Source organism: Dendropsophus ebraccatus, chromosome 14, assembly GCF_027789765.1.
Source record: "Dendropsophus ebraccatus isolate aDenEbr1 chromosome 14, aDenEbr1.pat, whole genome shotgun sequence".
Classification (NCBI taxonomy): Eukaryota; Metazoa; Chordata; class Amphibia; order Anura; family Hylidae; genus Dendropsophus; species Dendropsophus ebraccatus.
The window spans coordinates 5,225,346-5,242,547 of NC_091467.1; the positions used below are offsets into that span (position 1 = coordinate 5,225,346).

Here is a 17,202-nt window from a genome sequence, read left to right on the forward strand (position 1 = left end):
GATTTAAGAGCATGTTGAAAGATCAAAATGAACGATTTCTCGCTCGTCGTTTGATCGTTTGCTATGTTTACACGGTACAATTATCGCTCAAATGCGATCGTTTATGCGATAATTCGAACAATAATCATTCTGTGTAAATGCAGCATTAGATACAGCAGCTCATCACATGGGTGTAGTGCTAAGTGGTTCTAAGGGAGTGGTAAGATGAGATACAGAAGCGCCATGTATGTGGTATCACCCCTGATGGGATTAGATCCAACACCTCAGGAAATCTCCCATATCTTAATACAGTGATACACCCTGATAACGGAGTACCACACTGTACAGAGGTCACAGCCAGCCTAGTGCACCAGTGAGTGCAGCTCTGAAGTATAATACAGGAGCAGTAACGTACCAACACACAGTGACCCCACCAGCAGAATAGTGAGTGCAGTTCTGGAGTATAGTACAGGATACAACTCAGGATCAGTAATGTATGTACACAGTGACCCCACCACAAGAATAGTGAGTGCAGCTCTGAAGTATAATATAGGATCAGTAATGTATGTACACAGTGACCCTACCACAAGAATAGTGAGTGCAGCTTTGGAGTATAATACAGGATGTAACAGCTTGGTTGGATCGGCCGCTCTTTTGAGGTTGGGTCTGGTGTCAGTCAGGGTTGCCTTTTAAGCCCTCTGTTGTATGTTTGCAATTGATCCATTCCTTAGGAGGATTGATTGTGGACTGTTGGCAGTGGTGAGAATGGATCCAGCAGAGCCGAATTCCACGCTGAAGGTGGTAGCATATATCACCATATTTGTCTCCTTGCAAGAGTAAGTGCAACAGGTGATATCATAGGTGGAGCGCCACTGAAAGGCATCTGGGTCCAAGATCAACCAGGATAAGTGTGAGAGTCTCTGGCTGGGAGGTGGAGATCCTGGATTTCGAGAGGCCCAGGAGTCTGCAAAAGTCCTCGGCATCAAATTCAGCCAAGGGGATTACCCTAAACAAGACTGGGACAGAAGGCTTAAAGGGGTACTCCAGGGGGGACGACACTTTTTTGCTAAAGGAAAAGACGTCCACTCACCTCCACGGTTCCAGTGGCGGGTCCCGCATCGCGGCGCTCCGGTCCCTGGTTCTGGGCAGCTTTCTGGTGTCTGAGGCGGGCCCGAGACGATACGTCTCAGGTCCGCTCAGCCAGTCAGTGACAGAGGGGGAATCTGAGCAGACTTGAAACGGACCCCACCTCCTTCACTGACTGGCTGAGCGGACCTGAGACGTCACGTTTCGGGCCCGCGTCAGACACCAGGAAGCGGCCGGGTACCGGAGCGCCGCGATGCGGGACCTGCTGCTGGAACTGGGGAGGTGAGTGGACGTCTTTTCCCTAAGCCACCTCCTCCCCAGTCCCAGCAAAAAAAAAATCGCCGCTCAGAAGGTGGATCAGTGGAAGGGTTGGTCTTTGACCCTCAGGGAAAGGGTTAACCTGATCAAAACATTCCTGCTCTTTGCTGATATATCTGGGCAGTGTTTGCATTTTGCCAGAACCGCTCTGGACTCGGGTCTACAGTGTGTTCTTCCAACTGTTATGGTGGAATAGACTGAACCTAGTCAAGAGGGAGGCTACTTAACGTACGAGGAGACAAGGGGGGTTGTGTATGGTCAACTCCGTGATGTTCCTGGTGAATACCTTTCTTAAGACCAACATTGCAAACCTCTGGAAAGAGAGGGCTCCTTCCTGGGTATTCTTCTGTAGGGGATGGTTTCGGCCTTTCTTTCAGGAATGGTAGACAGGAGGGTAAGTGAAAGATCTCTGGACACCACATGGGCATCTTCCGGCTTAAGCTACCCTGGTTCTGAAGGTCATTTTTCAGTGGGGTTTGAGGATGTGGGAGATTGAGTAAATTCCTTGACTAAAGGGTCCTGTCATCCCATTTCCAAAAACTGCTGGTGCTTAAGGGTATATTCACACGGGCGGGCTCGCAGCGAGATTCTCGCTGCGAGCCCGGCAGGTCCTGTCAGTTCCCATAAACTACATACTTGCTGCGGTCTAAACGACCGCAGCGAGTATGTAATTATACCGCGCTTAACCCCTTCTACTCCCGCCGGCTGTAAGCAGCATACATTACCTGTCCTTGCTCCACGGGTCCGGCGTCCTGCTCTCCCGCCCGGCCAATCAGTGGCTGCGGCTGGGCAACACACTAATTGGCCAGACGGGAGAGCAGGACGCCGGACCCGTGCAGCAAGGACAGGTAATGTATGCTGCTTACAGCGGGGGAGCCGGCGGGAGTAGAAGGGGTTAAGCGCGGTATAATTACATACTCGCTGCGGTCGTTTAGACCGCAGCAAGTATGTAGTTTATGGGAACTGACAGGACCTGCGGGGCTCGCAGCGAGAATCTCGCTGCGAGCCCGCCCGTGTGAATATACCCTAAGATGGGATCTGGGGGTTGGTTTGAGCCTATTGAATTTTGTCAGGATCCCCTTGAAGTTTTGGGACTTCCAGCTGCTTCCATGTGAAACTGACAATCTGAAGTGCAGGAGCTCTGAGGATCGGGGGTGTCCCCGGGAGGAGTGTGGAGGCATGTTGGAAAGCATGGAACATTTTCTGTTTTATTTTCCCTTTAATACAGAGGTTTACAACAGGGTGGGCGCTTCCATTGGGTGGCCCAGGTTGGCCCGCCTCTCCTATGCTGAATGGGCCTATGGAGCATTCAGAAACCTTGGTGGCTGGGACCGGAGCACTTTATTCTTAGTCAGCATAGTGGTCAGGTACCAAATGTGGAGTGCGCAGTGTTTAGTATCACCTTCCTGTGGCTGAAGTGGTTAGGGGCACATTCTGGTGACCTGGTGAAGGTGCGCTCTTTCGAGTACAAGAGGCTGGTTGCTGCTAGGGTCTCTTATTTTTAGAGGGACTTTACTTTCAAAGTGCCTAAGTCTTCATCTCCCCTCCTGGTGGGGGCTGATACTGGCACATTAGTCTTGTTTTGTGCTGTAGCTATATAAGAATATATTTATTTTCGTAACTTAGTGTATTGTGCTCGTCGGTGTGTTTGCAAATACAGTGGTACCTTGGTTTAAGAGTAGCTTGGTTTAAGAGCTCACAGGTTTTCAAAATTGTGACTTGGTTTAAGAGCATTGTTTTGGTTTAAGAGCTCCCTGTACTGGGAGGGAGGGTGAGTGGGGGAGGGGCAAGGTCTGCATAGAGTGGTCTACAGCACTGTCCTCCGACCCAGGAAGTCTCCCTCACCTTCCAAATCATAGCAGATTTACTTCGGGCTGGGGCTTGCATAAGGGGACAGAACTATGTAGATAATCTCTCTATAGCTGTAACCCCTCTCCCCCTGCAGTTTGTCAGTCCTGATTGGTCCATGTTGAACACACCCCTTTCCCATTGCTGCCATGTGACCACACAGACCTCTGGCAGCAGCACTGCTTCTTCTAGCCTGTTGTACTACGCTAGTACGCTAAAAGGAGCAAACAGAGGGGGCCGTTATCCCTGAGGAAGGCGTAAGTCTCGCTGAAACGTTGGATGGTCCCTTTGAGACTCCGTAGTGAGCTATTGTGACGTCACATTCTACACACGGAACGGAACGCTGAAGCAGATTGAGGTCGCGCTGCCGGCCGGAGCGCACTCTCGGCATACTTTCAACAGACTAATTCATCATATCTCCAAAACGGTTACAGTGACTACAGCTGCTACCTTGCCAAGACGGAACGGAGGAATAGACGACATTGTGCATTCTCATACAGGATAACTGAGTAAGTGCTATCCTATTGCATTAGTAACATATTACCAGGGGGAATATAATGGCGCTGGATGCACACACATTGTGATATATAAGTTACTGTACAGTATAGCAGCATGTGGTATATAATGTATAGTAACTGTATAACCCTGATAACACAGCAGCTGGATATGTGATATATAAGTTACTGTACAGTATAGCAGCATGTGGTGTATAATGTATAGTAACTGTATAAACCTGATAACAGAGCAGATGGATATGTGATATATAAGTTACTGTACAGTATAGCAATCAGCATGTGGTATATAATGTATAGTAACTGTATAACCCTGATAACACAGCAGCAGCTGGATATGTGATATATAAGTTACTGTACAGTATAGCAGCATGTGGTATATAATGTATAGTAACTGTATAACCCTGATAACACAGCAGCTGGATATGTGATATATAAGTTACTGTACAGTATAGCAGCATGTGGTGTATAATGTATAGTAACTGTATAAACCTGATAACAGAGCAGCAGCTGGATATGTGATATATAAGTTACTGTACAGTATAGCAGCATGTGGTATATAATGTATAGTAACTGTATAACCCTGATAACACAGCAGCAGTTTATAGATACAGGAGGAGACTGTAGATCCCCATAATGCAGTAGCCTAGTACAACAGGCTGGAATAAAGAAGCAGGGCTGCTTTCAGAGGCCTGTGTAGTCACATGACAAGAAGGGGGGGGGTCATGGACCAATCAGGAAGTGAGAATCACAGAGCTGTGCAGGAGGATAATAACAAACTTGTCTATACAGCAGTGTAAATGACTAAGTGCAGGCATATTATAGCAGCAGTGTATAGCTGAGTGTACGTGCAGGCACATAGTAGCAGTGTGTATAGCTGAGTGTGAGTGCAGGCACATTATAGCAGCAGTGTGTATTACAGTGTGAGTGCAGGCACATTATAGCAGGAATTAAGAGGATGGGAAAATCAAGGGTTGACAGATTCTGTCATGCTCCCTGCAGTGACTGAGCAGTGCATAATGTATGTGGGCACAGTATAGCAGCACTCTTTGGGGTTACAGCTATGAAGATATTACCTCCAGTCCTGTCCCCTGATGTAAGCCCCAGCCTGAGGTGGATCTGCCATGATTTGGAAGGTGAGGGAGACTTTCTGGGTCAGAGTACAGTGCTGTAGACCCCGCTATGCAGACCATGCCCCTCCCCCACTCCCACCCAGCACAGGGAGCTCTTAAACCAAGGTACAATTTTGAAAAACTGTGAGCTTTTCTTGCAAAGCACTTTCAATCTGTGGTCTGGGGTTTCTAGGGGACTTGGTTTGGTTCACGGACGTAATCATGTACTGGGGAATGGAATGCACAATAATTGCCTACAGGTCTATGCAACTGTAGCTCTCAGCTGGATGAGAGGAGGTGAGTAAGGTGATGGACGGCTGTGGGACCAGAGTTTACGGCCATCATCCAATACATGAAAAGTGACATGAGATGGAATCACCGTACACAGGGCTCCATTCTTATAAATCCTTTTATTGAACTCGGTAACAAAACAAACAGAGCACACAGCCATGTAAAGTGACATCCGCTTCTGCCTATGGGCTGCTCTGTTACAATGTTACAGCTTCATAGTAAATAAAGGCACTCACCTAAACAGGCAGCAGCAGCAGGGGAAACTGGACCGCCCATACCCGAGGCAGCAGCAGGGGCATCTGGACCCCCCCCCCCATCCCCGAGGCAGCAGCAGGGGCATCTGGACCCCCCCCCCCCATCCCCGAGGCGGCAGCAGGGGCATCTGGACCCCCCCCCCCCCCCATCCCCGAGGCGGCAGCAGGGGCATCTGGACCACCCCTATCCCCAAGGCAGCAGCAGGGGCATCTGGACCAACCCATCCCCGAGGCGGCAGCAGGGGCATCTGGACCCCCCCCCCCCCCCCCATCCCTGAGGCGGCAGCAGGGGCATCTGGACCCCCCCCATTCCCGAGGCGGTGGACCACCCATCCCCAAAGCTCAGCGCTGCACCCCGCTATGTACTATACACAGTGACGAGAGCAGTCACTGAATGTCTGCACTGCTGCTCCAGTCACTCAGGGAACGTTTGACCTCCATTCTTTTGGTCAGTGGAGACCCTGGCAGTCGTATCCCCACTGATCGGATATATCCCTCATTAGCTGACGACAAACGTTAACTCCAAACCAATAACTTCTCCTCGCTTCAGTCCGGGACCCACATAAGCGACTGGCCCTCTCAGGAGGACCTTGTGCACAACTGCGGGACCTAGAAATGTCCTCGCCAATAGGTGCCAGGTCTGCTGACCCCTTCAGGGCACAGGACCACCACAGGCTTAGGTAGTTTTCACCCTTCTTCCTCAGACATCCTTCCCTAAAATCACCTGTGTGATGGCGCCCCCACTGATTTCCTCCACCTCCTGCAGCCCCGACACTGGTATACCGATGATACTGCCGTCCTCCGTCTGCACCGGTAGGACGTGATACTCCGACACAGTATCAATGTCCTCTGAGCCACTCAGCAGTAGGTGGATCTCTGCCTCCTGCTCTGTAGGGACCACCTGCCAGGAAAACACCTCCTCCTGGGGCCCCGGGCTCCCATCCAGCAGACTCGGCTTAGTGCTCTGCAGTAAAGAAAAGAGATCAGAAGTCACATGATGATCACTAGTAAGTATGCTAAGTCCTAACTAGAGATGAGCGAACCTGTAGCATGCTCGAGTTCATCTGAAACCCGATCGTTCGGCATTTGATTAGCGGCGGCTGCTGAACTTGGATAAAGCCCTAAGGCTATGTGGAAAACATGGATATAGTCATTAGCTGTATCCATGTTTTCCAGACAACCTTAGAGCTTTATCCAACTTCAGCAGCCCCAGCTAATCAAATACCGAACGTTCGGGTTCGGATGAACTCAAGGTTCATACATCTCTAGTCCTAACCCCCCCTTACCCTCAGAATCCAGAAGACTCATGCAACAAGAGCCCCCTAAACCACTACATGATCTCCTGGTACTTCATGGGACCCCTGAGCTGATGTCACCGCACCCTATGTAGTGATGTCATAGTGACATGTAACGTTACCCTCCTCTTCATACTCACATTCCTCATAACCACTCTCCTCTTGGCTCCAGACACACATGACTTCACCATCTTCTCTTTCTGATGGACTTTCTGGTGCTGGCGAAGGAGGAAGCGCTCATGGAAGGTGGCCGGACACAGACGACACTTCAGCTCCTTCTCTGTTTGCGAGTGCTGCTTCCGAATGTGTATCTCTGCAATATAGGAGGTCACAGGGTCAGGAGGTGTAGCCTGAAAGGGGGGCGACATGCTGCCGGGACAGTGTCTGGGGTACAGGGAAGATTTTCCTGGCGAACACAATACCCAATGTAATGGCTCAGCCATGGTGGTGACTCCTGATCAGACAATGCTCAGCCATTGTAATGACCCCCACATCAGACAATGCTCAGCAATACTCACTCAAGCCCACCTCCCCCGTCAGGATGGTGTCACACAAGGGGCACTGAAGCTTGGGCAGTTCCTTTGTGTGTTTCCGCAGAACGTGCATTTCCATAGTCGACTTCTGGGTGAACTTGATGTGACATACGGAGCAGGAGAACGGGCGCTCACCTGAGAACAACAAGATGGCGTCACTAGAGAAGTGGGAGGAGCATCAGGTCACAATACATGGAGCAGTAGAGCGATGACACTGAAGGAGGAGTCTATCAAAGTATTTCATTATGGTGTAAGAGAGAAGGTCTCCAAAGGTCTATATTAAAGATCTCAGCCTTTTTCTCCTCTGTAGCCGCCATGCTCTCAATATAATATAATGGCAGATCAGTCTCCAGCCCCTCTCTCTCTCCTCTCCTGATGGATCAGTCTCCAGTCCCTCTCTTTCCTCTCCTGATGGATCAGTCTCCAGCCCCTCTCTCTCCTCTCCTGATGGATCAGTCTCCAGTCTCTCTTTCCTCTCCTGATGGATCAGTCTCCCGTCTCTCTCTCCTCTCCTGATGGATCAGTCTCCAGTCCCTCTCTCTCCTCTCCTGATGGATCAGTCTCCAGTCCCTCTCTCTCCTCTCCTAATGGATCAGTCTCCAGTCCCTCTCTCTCCTCTCCTGATGGATCAGTCTCCGGTCTCTCTCTCTCTCCTCTCCTGATGGATCAGTCTCCGGTCTCTCTCCTCTCCTGATGGATCAGTCTCCGGTCTCTCTCTCTCTCTCGATGGATCAGTCTCCAGTCCCTCTCTCTCCTCTCCTGATGGATCAGTCTCCAGCCCCTCTCCTCTCGGGAAAATAAACAAAGTGAACTGACCAGTCCCTGTGCCTCCGTTGCACCGCTCCCAGGTCTTGCAGACGGCTGTGGGATGGCTTTTTTATCTGGAATTCCGGTATGTCACACCCGGCTTTTCCAGCTGCAACTACACGGCCCAGCTGAACAACTGCCCGCTCAGCCAGTCAGTGACTGGTGCGGTGTCCTGCCAGGGTATGTGACATTGTCGCTGGAAGGGCTACGGGTGAGCGGCGGCTGTCGACGGGACTTGAGAGTGGTGCAACAGGTAAGAATTCTCTATTTTCCTGCACCCCCCCCCCCCTTCCCATTTTTCAATTTCACAGATTTATTTAACTGTGTAGCTGCCCACTGTGAAGAGAGGGTCCTCTGCGGCCCTTACTACATACGGACCTGTGTGTGTCCTCTTGTGTCTCGTCAGCTTGAAGGAGTCGGTGGTGGAATAGTCGCACTGGTCACAATGGAAGGGTCGGTCTTCGCTGTGCATCTGGACGTGAGCGATCAGCTCCTCAGCCTGGGGAACAATCACACGGTGAGCCATGACCATTACTGCGCCTCATGCTGAGATGTGTAGTGCACCAGGCTGTCTGCTATCATGATGCACCTATGGTTCACCTGCCGATCCTCACCTCGCTGGTCTCGTGTTCACAGAACGGGCACTTGAACAGGTTTTCTTCTTTATGTGACTTTTTATGCTTTAAGAGCTCAAGGCCAGTGGAGAATGACTTGTCGCAGTCCTTACACCGATGCAGCTTCACCTCTGCAGGGAATGAAGAGTAATGTAACGGCAGCCATGTCTTCTATTACGGCGGGATTGGGGCAGTCTGGGTAACTCGCCACTGTAGGAAGCAGCCCCTCCCCATAGGCAATTCCTCTTGCAAGTAATCCCCTTACACAAAAACACTCACTTAGCTCTTGGGTAATCCCCAGGTGTCTCCTGTTCTTCCAAGTCGGGAGCTGGGAGAGAGAGCAGCCTCTTGTGGCTGGAGGCAGAATGCAGCCACAAGAGTGATTGGCAAGGTGAGGGGCCAATGGCTCCTTGCTCTGTCAGTGCACTGTATTTAGCTATAAGGGCTCATCAGGAGCATAGACGCAACCCCAGCAGCTGAGTTATCCCTTCCCCCTTTAACCCTTTCTGTGCTGTAGCATGTAAGTAATGCACAGTAGTTTACCTCCACATCACTTGCTGCAGCACAGAAAGGTTAACAGCAGAAAAGTATACACTAAACCGAATCAGCTCCCGCTCTGATGACCATTGAAAGAACGGCAGGCAAAAATTATTATTATTCCTATTATTGGTATGGGCCCTGCAAACTGAACCGCAAAAGCAGAAATAGTCCCTTTGTGTCCCAGATTATTGTCTCATAGTCCGGCACAGAAGATATAAATGACTGGTCCTCACCTATCTGGTTCTCAGGGTTTATCAGCTGAAGTCGTCGCCCTTTCCGGACCTGGGCAAAAGGATGAGCCACGGTTCCCTGGGGGTCGCTGCTTGGATTCTCTACCTTAAAAGGTCAGAAGAACAGATGAGCACGGCCACAAGGTATGACACATCACTCACCCAGACTATGATAGGTCACGGAGAGGTCAAACACCACTATTACTATATCCAGCATGTGATAGTCATGGAGAGGTCACACACACCAACCAGTATTACTATACCCAGCCTGTGATACATCGTGGAGAGGTCACCATGTAGTATTACTATACCCAGCCTGTGATAAGTAATGGAATAATCCTCTGTAAACCATGTGCAGCATTTCCCGGACTCCCTCCCACGGTCACCTACCTGCTCTGGTTCGGTCAGTATAGTCTGGTCCAGGGCCCCATTGACAGCAATGACAATGGAGCCGGTGTTTGCGGAGGAGGAGGAGTGCTGCTCCATCAGAACCTCCCCCAGATCCTGCAGCTCATACACCTGCGCATGCAGCTCCGCAGGGTCCACTGTCTCTGTACTCTGCACCACTAATGCCTGCACAATGCTGCCATCATCCGTCTGCATAGGGATGCTATGGAGCTCAGTCACTGCACCAGGCTGCTCGCTGCCATCCAGACTGACAAACAGCTGCGTCTCCTCTCCGCTCGGAAGAAGATTCCACGTTAGACAATTGTCTTTAGGCCCCGACTCTCCATCTTGTCCATCTATATTGGCCGCATCACTCTGGAGTAAAACAACCATGATAAATGAGTAATTCATCTACATAGAGGACATAGCACGTGTTCTGCGACTATCTCCACCATAGACAGTAGAGATGATTAGGCCACCTCACCTTCTTACTCCTGGCCTTCCCGCTCTGATGTCCAGGCCGCCCTCCATGCTTCTCATTCCTGTGACTCTGTTGATGCTGCCGCAGGATGTAACGCTCATGGAAGGTCTCCGGGCAGAAGCGACACTTCACCGGGGTCTCAAGATAGGCATGCTGCTTGCGGATGTGAACCTCTGCAGAAAGTGGTGACAACGATGGCAAATAAAACAGGATGATAAGCTAACAAATATATACACTCACACACACACACACACACACACACACAATCACCCCTATGTATACAGCTGACCCCATCTGTGCACAATGACCCCTATATATACAGCAGACTCCATCTTTAAACAACGACTCCTGTAATATATACAGCCGACCCTATGCGTACACAGTGACTCCTGTATGATACAAAGCTGACCCCATCGGTATACTAAGACCCCTATATGATATACAGCCAACCCAATCCATACACCATGACCCCTGTACATACAGCTGACCTCATTCATACACCGTGACCCCTGTATGATACACAGGCGACCCCAACCATACACCATTACCCCTGTACGATGTACAGCCGACCTCATCCGTACACTGTGACCTCTGTATTATATACGGAGAGCCATAATGGCTGCTGATAATACTTACGTACGTCATGTTTGCCAAACAGTGCAGCGTTGCAGATGGGACAATGCTCCTTAGGTAAGTTCTCTGTATGTTTCCGTAACATGTGCATCTTCATGCTGGCTCTCTGTGTGAACTTGGCCTGACAGACGTCACACGAGTATGGCTTCTCCCCTAAAACACAAAGTGTGAACGGTCGCCTGTGCTGCAATCTCATCATAGACATCATGGGTTTCAACAAGCCTTATCGGTAAAGTCCGACAAGCCATCACGGACCTGTGTGTGTCCTGACGTGTCTCCGGAGCTTGAAAGCATCGGTCGTGGCGAAGGAACACTGAAGGCAGGTGAAGGGGCGCTCACCAGTGTGCGACCGGATGTGGATCTTCATCCTGCTCACCTGAAAGGACATCGACAGCCATAACGGAAAGAACATTTTAGCCAGCTTCACTACATGGTCCTGACACCCGCCTGATACCTGAACCCTATACAAAAGACACAATACATTACAACACAATACACTCCATAAAACATGTACCTCAGCACTAGTGTAGTCACAGTAACAGCAGCGGAAGGGCTTCTCATGACTGTGCACAGACCTGGTGTGTCTCAAGAGGTCCGCTGCCGTCCCGTACGTCATGTCACATTCCCTGCACTTGTGAGGCTTGATCCCTGTAATACAATGCTTTAGGTTATGGCGGCGGATCTAACACTGTGTATAACACATCAGGGAGGACATTGGATTCAGGCAAAGAAGATGGAAGCCGCTACCAGCAAATACAAATTACGGCTTCCATATTCCTCCAAGGATATTGCAGCACCTCAGCAGGTCACCAGGATATGCCACAAGACTGGTAAGGATCCAACCAGTGACCCCCACACACCCTGACCAAAACAGGGGCCCCTATGACACTATGGGGTGGACTCCTGCACCATTATATAACACAGACATCACCCACTAGTGAGACTATGGGGGTGACTTGTGCACCATTACATTATATAACACAGACATCATCCACCCACCAGTGAGACTATGGGGGTGACTCCTGCACCATTACATTATATAACACAGACATCATCCACCCACCAGTGAGACTATGGGGGTGACTTGTACCCCATTACATTATATAACACAGACATCACCCACCAGTGACACTATAGGGGTGACTCCTGCACCATTACATTATATAACACAGACATCACCCACCAGTGAGACTATGGGGTGGACTCCTGCACCATTACATTATATAACACAGACATCACCCACCAGTGAGACTATGGGGGTGACTTGTGCCCCATTACGTTATATAACACAGACATCACCCACCAGTGAGACTATGGGGGTGACTCCTGCACCATTACATTATATAACACAGACATCATCCACCCACCAGTGAGACTATGGGGGTGACTCCTGCACCATTACATTATATAACACAGACATCATCCACCCACCAGTGAGACTATGGGGGTGACTCCTGCACCATTACATTATATAACACAGACATCACTCACCCACCAGTGAGACTATGGGGGTGACTCCTGCACCATTACATTATATAACACAGACATCACCCACCCACCAGTGAGACTATGGGGGTGACTTGTGCCCCATTACATTATATAACACAGACATCATCCACCAGTGAGACTATGGGGGTGACTCCTGCACCATTACATTATATAACACAGACATCACCCACCCACCAGTGAGACTATGGGGGTGACTTGTGCCCCATTACGTTATATAACACAGACATCACCCACCAGTGACACTATGGGGGTGACTCCTGCACCATTACATTATATAACAGACATCACGCACCAGTGACACTATGGGGGTGACTCCTGCACCATTACATTATATAACACAGACATCACCCACCAGTGACACTATGGGGGTGACTCCTGCCCCATTACATTATATAACACAGACATCACGCACCAGTGAAACTATGGGGGTGACTCCTGCTTTATTACAGCTCCTACATCTTCATCTTACCCAGGTGGACGTTGATGTGCAGCCGCAGTTCTGACGCAGAAGCGAACGTTTTCTCACATAACTTGCATTTGTGTTTATCTGAATGTCTCCGCTTGTGTCGCATCAGAGCAGCCAGATTACTGGAGCTGAATTTACAGTCTCCACAGCTGTACATCACTTTCATCCCTGCAACACAAGGGGAGAGTCACGGGTTACAGCCTACAATGGATTCTATTCGGTATACAGACTGTGGAGAGGAGGCCCCATATACAATCTCTCTGTTATAGAGAACAGGAGATACAGAACACCAAATAGACAGAGATCTTAGCTACAGCATATAGCAGCATATACGCTGACCCATCATGTTGTAGGATCACGTCAGAGATCTGACATTGTGAAGACCTGTACTAAACTTGCCCCATATCTCTGAGGAGGGGGAGCAGGTAACACAACCCGATCCAGCAGATCCCAAACACCATTGTGGAGCTACAGTCTGGAGAATCCACTGTGTTGTCTCTGGTGATCAGAGTCTGATTACACACAGCAGCACAGAGGATGTCAGGAGATTCTGTGTCTATGGGACCCCCTCTATACACTTTCCTGGTTTTGGAAAGCACAAACCTACAGCCCATACCGGGATCCTCCACAGGTGGCACCACAGCAGACTCATCTGGATCTGCTGTTTCTTGGGGTCCTGGGGTCTCCTGGGATACACCCTGAAAGTAGAACAAACATAATAATATCACGGACATGGCCTGCGGGTTCTATCACTAATAATGGCCTTACTGATACTCTGAGGTAATTCCGACCACCAAGCCCGAATCTTCACACCACCACAGGGACGTCACCCTGGGGCAGGGTGGCCGTTCACTACCCACACAGAGCTCCCTACTTTACCACTCAGCATGACTATCAGCTCCATCACAGACCCTTGCCATGTGCAGGCGGAGCAGGCAGGCAGCACAAACTGATCCAGCAGATCACTTACACCTTAGTGGGGCTTCAGTGTGGCGTCCCTGGTGATCAGAGCCCGATACCTACCAGGCCTCACACAATACAATCCACTACATAGCTCCGCCTACCTGACCCCACACTATATGATCACCAAATGGCTCCGCCTACCTGGCCCCACACTATACAATCCACCACATGGCTCTGACTACCTGGCCACATATTGTAAAATCCACCACATTGCTCCGCCTACCTTGCCACACTATATATCATCCACCACATGGCTCCGCCTACCTGGCCACATACTGTACGATCCATCACATGGCTCCACCTACCTGGCTCTGCTCATCAGTACCATCCATACAGGCCTCCTCGCTCTCCTGGTGCTGGACTTCATCCTGCAGGTGTAATGTGTCCCCCAGTTCAAGGATGTCAAACACCTGAGTGTGCAGGGTGCAGCTCTCACTGTCGCCGCCCTGCTGGATGCCGGTGACTTGCACGCTAACGATGGAGCCGTCTTCTCCCAGAACCGGCATCACATGGAACTCAGAGACGTTACTGAAGGCCTCGTTCCCATCCAGCATCTTGTAGACCCTGAATGCCAGCTCTGCCTCATCGTGACTTGCTGGGGTCTCCATCCTACCAGAGGAAGATACAGGGACAACAATCCATAACAAGCAGCCACCAGGGAGAATGTACAGCCTGCTCATCCTCCCCCCCTCCCGCACAGCCCCTCCCCCTGCAAAACCCTGTATCTCCCCCAGCAGAGCCCCGACCCCCCCCCCCACCCAGCCTCTCCCCCTGCAGAGCCCCCCCAACCGGCATCTCCCCCTGCAGAGCCCCCCCCCCCCCAACCGGCATCTCCCCCTGCAGAGCCCCCCCCCCAACCGGCATCTCCCCCTGCAGAGCCCCCCCTCCCCCCCCCCCCCCAACCGGCATCTCCCCCTGCAGAGCCCCCCCCCCAACCGGCATCTCCCCCTGCAGAGACCCCCCTCCCCCCAACCGGCATCTCCCCCTGCAGAGCCCCCCCCCCCCCAACCGGCATCTCCCCCTGCAGAGCCCCCCCAACCGGCATCTCCCCCTGCAGAGCCCCCCCCCCAAACCGGCATCTCCCCCTGCAGAGCCCTGTCTCTCCCAATCGGTTCCTCCACCGCCCAACTGGCTCCTCCCCCTGCAGAGCCCTGTCCCTCACAACCACGTTTCTCCCTACAGAGCCCCGTCCCTCCTTACATACATGTATTCTGCCCAGTCACACATCATTAGCGCTCACCTGTACACCCCGCACCGCCCCCAGACCCCTGTATGCCCATACACCCCTGTATAACATACACCCCGCACCACCCGGACCCCCGTGTATACATGCACCCCCGTGTATACATACACCCCGCACCCCCGTGTATAACCATACGCCCCGCACCACCCGGGCCCCCGTGTATAACCATACGCCCCGTGTATAACCATACGCCATACACCCCGGACCCCCATGTATAACCATACGCCATACACCCCGGACCCCCGTGTATAACCATACGCCATACACCCCGGACCCCCGTGTATAACCATACGCCATACACCCCGGACCCCCGTGTATAACCATACGCCATACACCCCGGACCCCCGTGTATACATACACCCCGGACCCCCGTGTATACATACACCCCGGACCCCCGTGTATAACCATACGCCATACACCCCGGACCCCCGTGTATAACCATACGCCATACACCCCGGACCCCCGTGTATAACCATACGCCATACACCCCGGACCCCCGTGTATACATACACCCCGGACCCCCGTGTATACATACACCCCGGACCCCCGTGTATACATACACCCCGGACCCCCGTGTATACATACACCCCGGACCCCCGTGTATACATACACCCCGGACCCCCGTGTATACATACACCCCGGACCCCCGTGTATACATACACCCCGGACCCCCGTGTATAACCATACGCCATACATCCCGGACCCCCGTGTATACATACACCCCGGACCCCCGTGTATACATACACCCCGGACCCCCGTGTATACATACACCCCGGACCCCCGTGTATACATACACCCCGGACCCCCGTGTATACATACACCCCGGACCCCCGTGTATACATACACCCCGGACCCCCGTGTATACATACACCCCGGACCCCCGTGTATACATACACCCCAGACCCCCGTGTATACATACACCCCGCACCACCCGGACCCCTGTGTATACATACACCCCGGACCCCCGTGTATACATACACCCCGGACCCCCGTGTATACATACACCCCGGACCCCCGTGTATACATACACCCCGGACCCCCGTGTATACATACACCCCGGACCCCCGTGTATACATACACCCCGGACCCCCGTGTATACATACACCCCGGACCCCCGTGTATACATACACCCCGGACCCCCGTGTATACATACACCCCGGACCCCCGTGTATACATACACCCCGCACCACCCGGACCCCCGTGTATACATACACCCCGGACCCCCGTGTATACATACACCCCGCACCACCCGGACCCCTGTGTATACATACACCCCGGACCCCCGTGTATACATACACCCCGGACCCCCGTGTATACATACACCCCGCACCACCCGGACCCCTGTGTATACATACACCCCGGACCCCCGTGTATACATACACCCCGCACCACCCGGACCCCTGTGTATACATACACCCCGGACCCCCGTGTATACATACACCCCGCACCACCCGGACCCCCGTGTATACATACACCCCGCACCACCCCAGACCCCCGTGTATACATACACCCCAGACCCCCGTGTATACATACACCCCGCACCACCCGGACCCCTGTGTATACATACACCCCGGACCCCCGTGTATACATACACCCCGGACCCCCGTGTATACATACACCCCGGACCCCCGTGTATACATACACCCCGCACCACCCGGACCCCTGTGTATACATACACCCCGGACCCCCGTGTATACATACACCCCGCACCACCCGGACCCCCGTGTATACATACACCCCGGACCCCCGTGTATACATACACCCCGCACCACCCGGACCCCCGTGTATACATACACCCCGCACCACCCGGACCCCCGTGTATACATACACCCCGCACCACCCCAGACCCCCGTGTATACATACACCCCGCACCACCCAGACCCCCGTGTATACATACACCCCGGACCCCCGTGTATACATACACCCCGGACCCCCGTGTATACATACACCCAGCACGTGTACTCCCGCTTCTCCGGGCAGTGACAGGCAGGCACCTGAGGGAACAGGAATCCTCACATGTAAACACAGCGGGAACACAGCACCACAAGCCGGAACTAACAGCCGCTTCCTGTCAATGGACCGCTGACGTCACCGGAAGCCC

The 17,202-nt window shown here is 52.1% G+C and overlaps 1 protein-coding gene across 4 annotated transcripts; it reads right to left on the bottom strand.

The window, feature by feature from the left end:
- Positions 1 to 5,716: 5,716 nt before the first annotated feature.
- On the bottom strand, positions 5,717 to 17,202 carry LOC138772411 (oocyte zinc finger protein XlCOF28-like). 4 transcript variants are annotated; one of them, XM_069952790.1, is made up of 15 exons: positions 17,049 to 17,199; positions 14,164 to 14,467; positions 13,512 to 13,593; positions 12,899 to 13,063; positions 11,435 to 11,568; positions 11,176 to 11,296; positions 10,924 to 11,073; positions 10,291 to 10,460; positions 9,806 to 10,181; positions 9,423 to 9,521; positions 8,650 to 8,780; positions 8,414 to 8,534; positions 7,214 to 7,363; positions 6,836 to 7,008; positions 5,717 to 6,364 (listed from the first exon to the last, which is right to left on the bottom strand). In XM_069952790.1, the coding sequence occupies exons 2-15, from the start codon at positions 14,464 to 14,466 to the stop codon at positions 6,101 to 6,103; spliced, it is 2,439 nt and encodes an 812-aa protein (XP_069808891.1). In that variant the 5' UTR covers position 14,467; positions 17,049 to 17,199; the 3' UTR covers positions 5,717 to 6,100. The 4 variants fall into 4 exon arrangements, with proteins under 4 accessions (XP_069808891.1, XP_069808892.1, XP_069808893.1 ...); XM_069952791.1 differs by having other exon boundaries at positions 17,096 to 17,191; XM_069952792.1 differs by lacking the exon at positions 7,214 to 7,363 and having other exon boundaries at positions 17,049 to 17,201.

What these genes read in the sequence shown, in the direction of transcription:
- LOC138772411 (XM_069952790.1), bottom strand. Translation starts at nt 14,466, where the DNA reads ATGGAGACCCCAGCAAGTCACGATGAGGCAGAGCTGGCATTCAGGGTC. An exon ending in GTACTGATGAGCAGAGCCAG is followed by an intron (nt 13,594 to 14,163) that starts GTAGGTGGAGCC and finishes TTCTACTTTCAG; the next exon opens with GGTGTATCCCAGGAGACCCC. An exon ending in GGAAGGCCAGGAGTAAGAAG is followed by an intron (nt 10,182 to 10,290) that starts GTGAGGTGGCCT and finishes GTTTTACTCCAG; the next exon opens with AGTGATGCGGCCAATATAGA.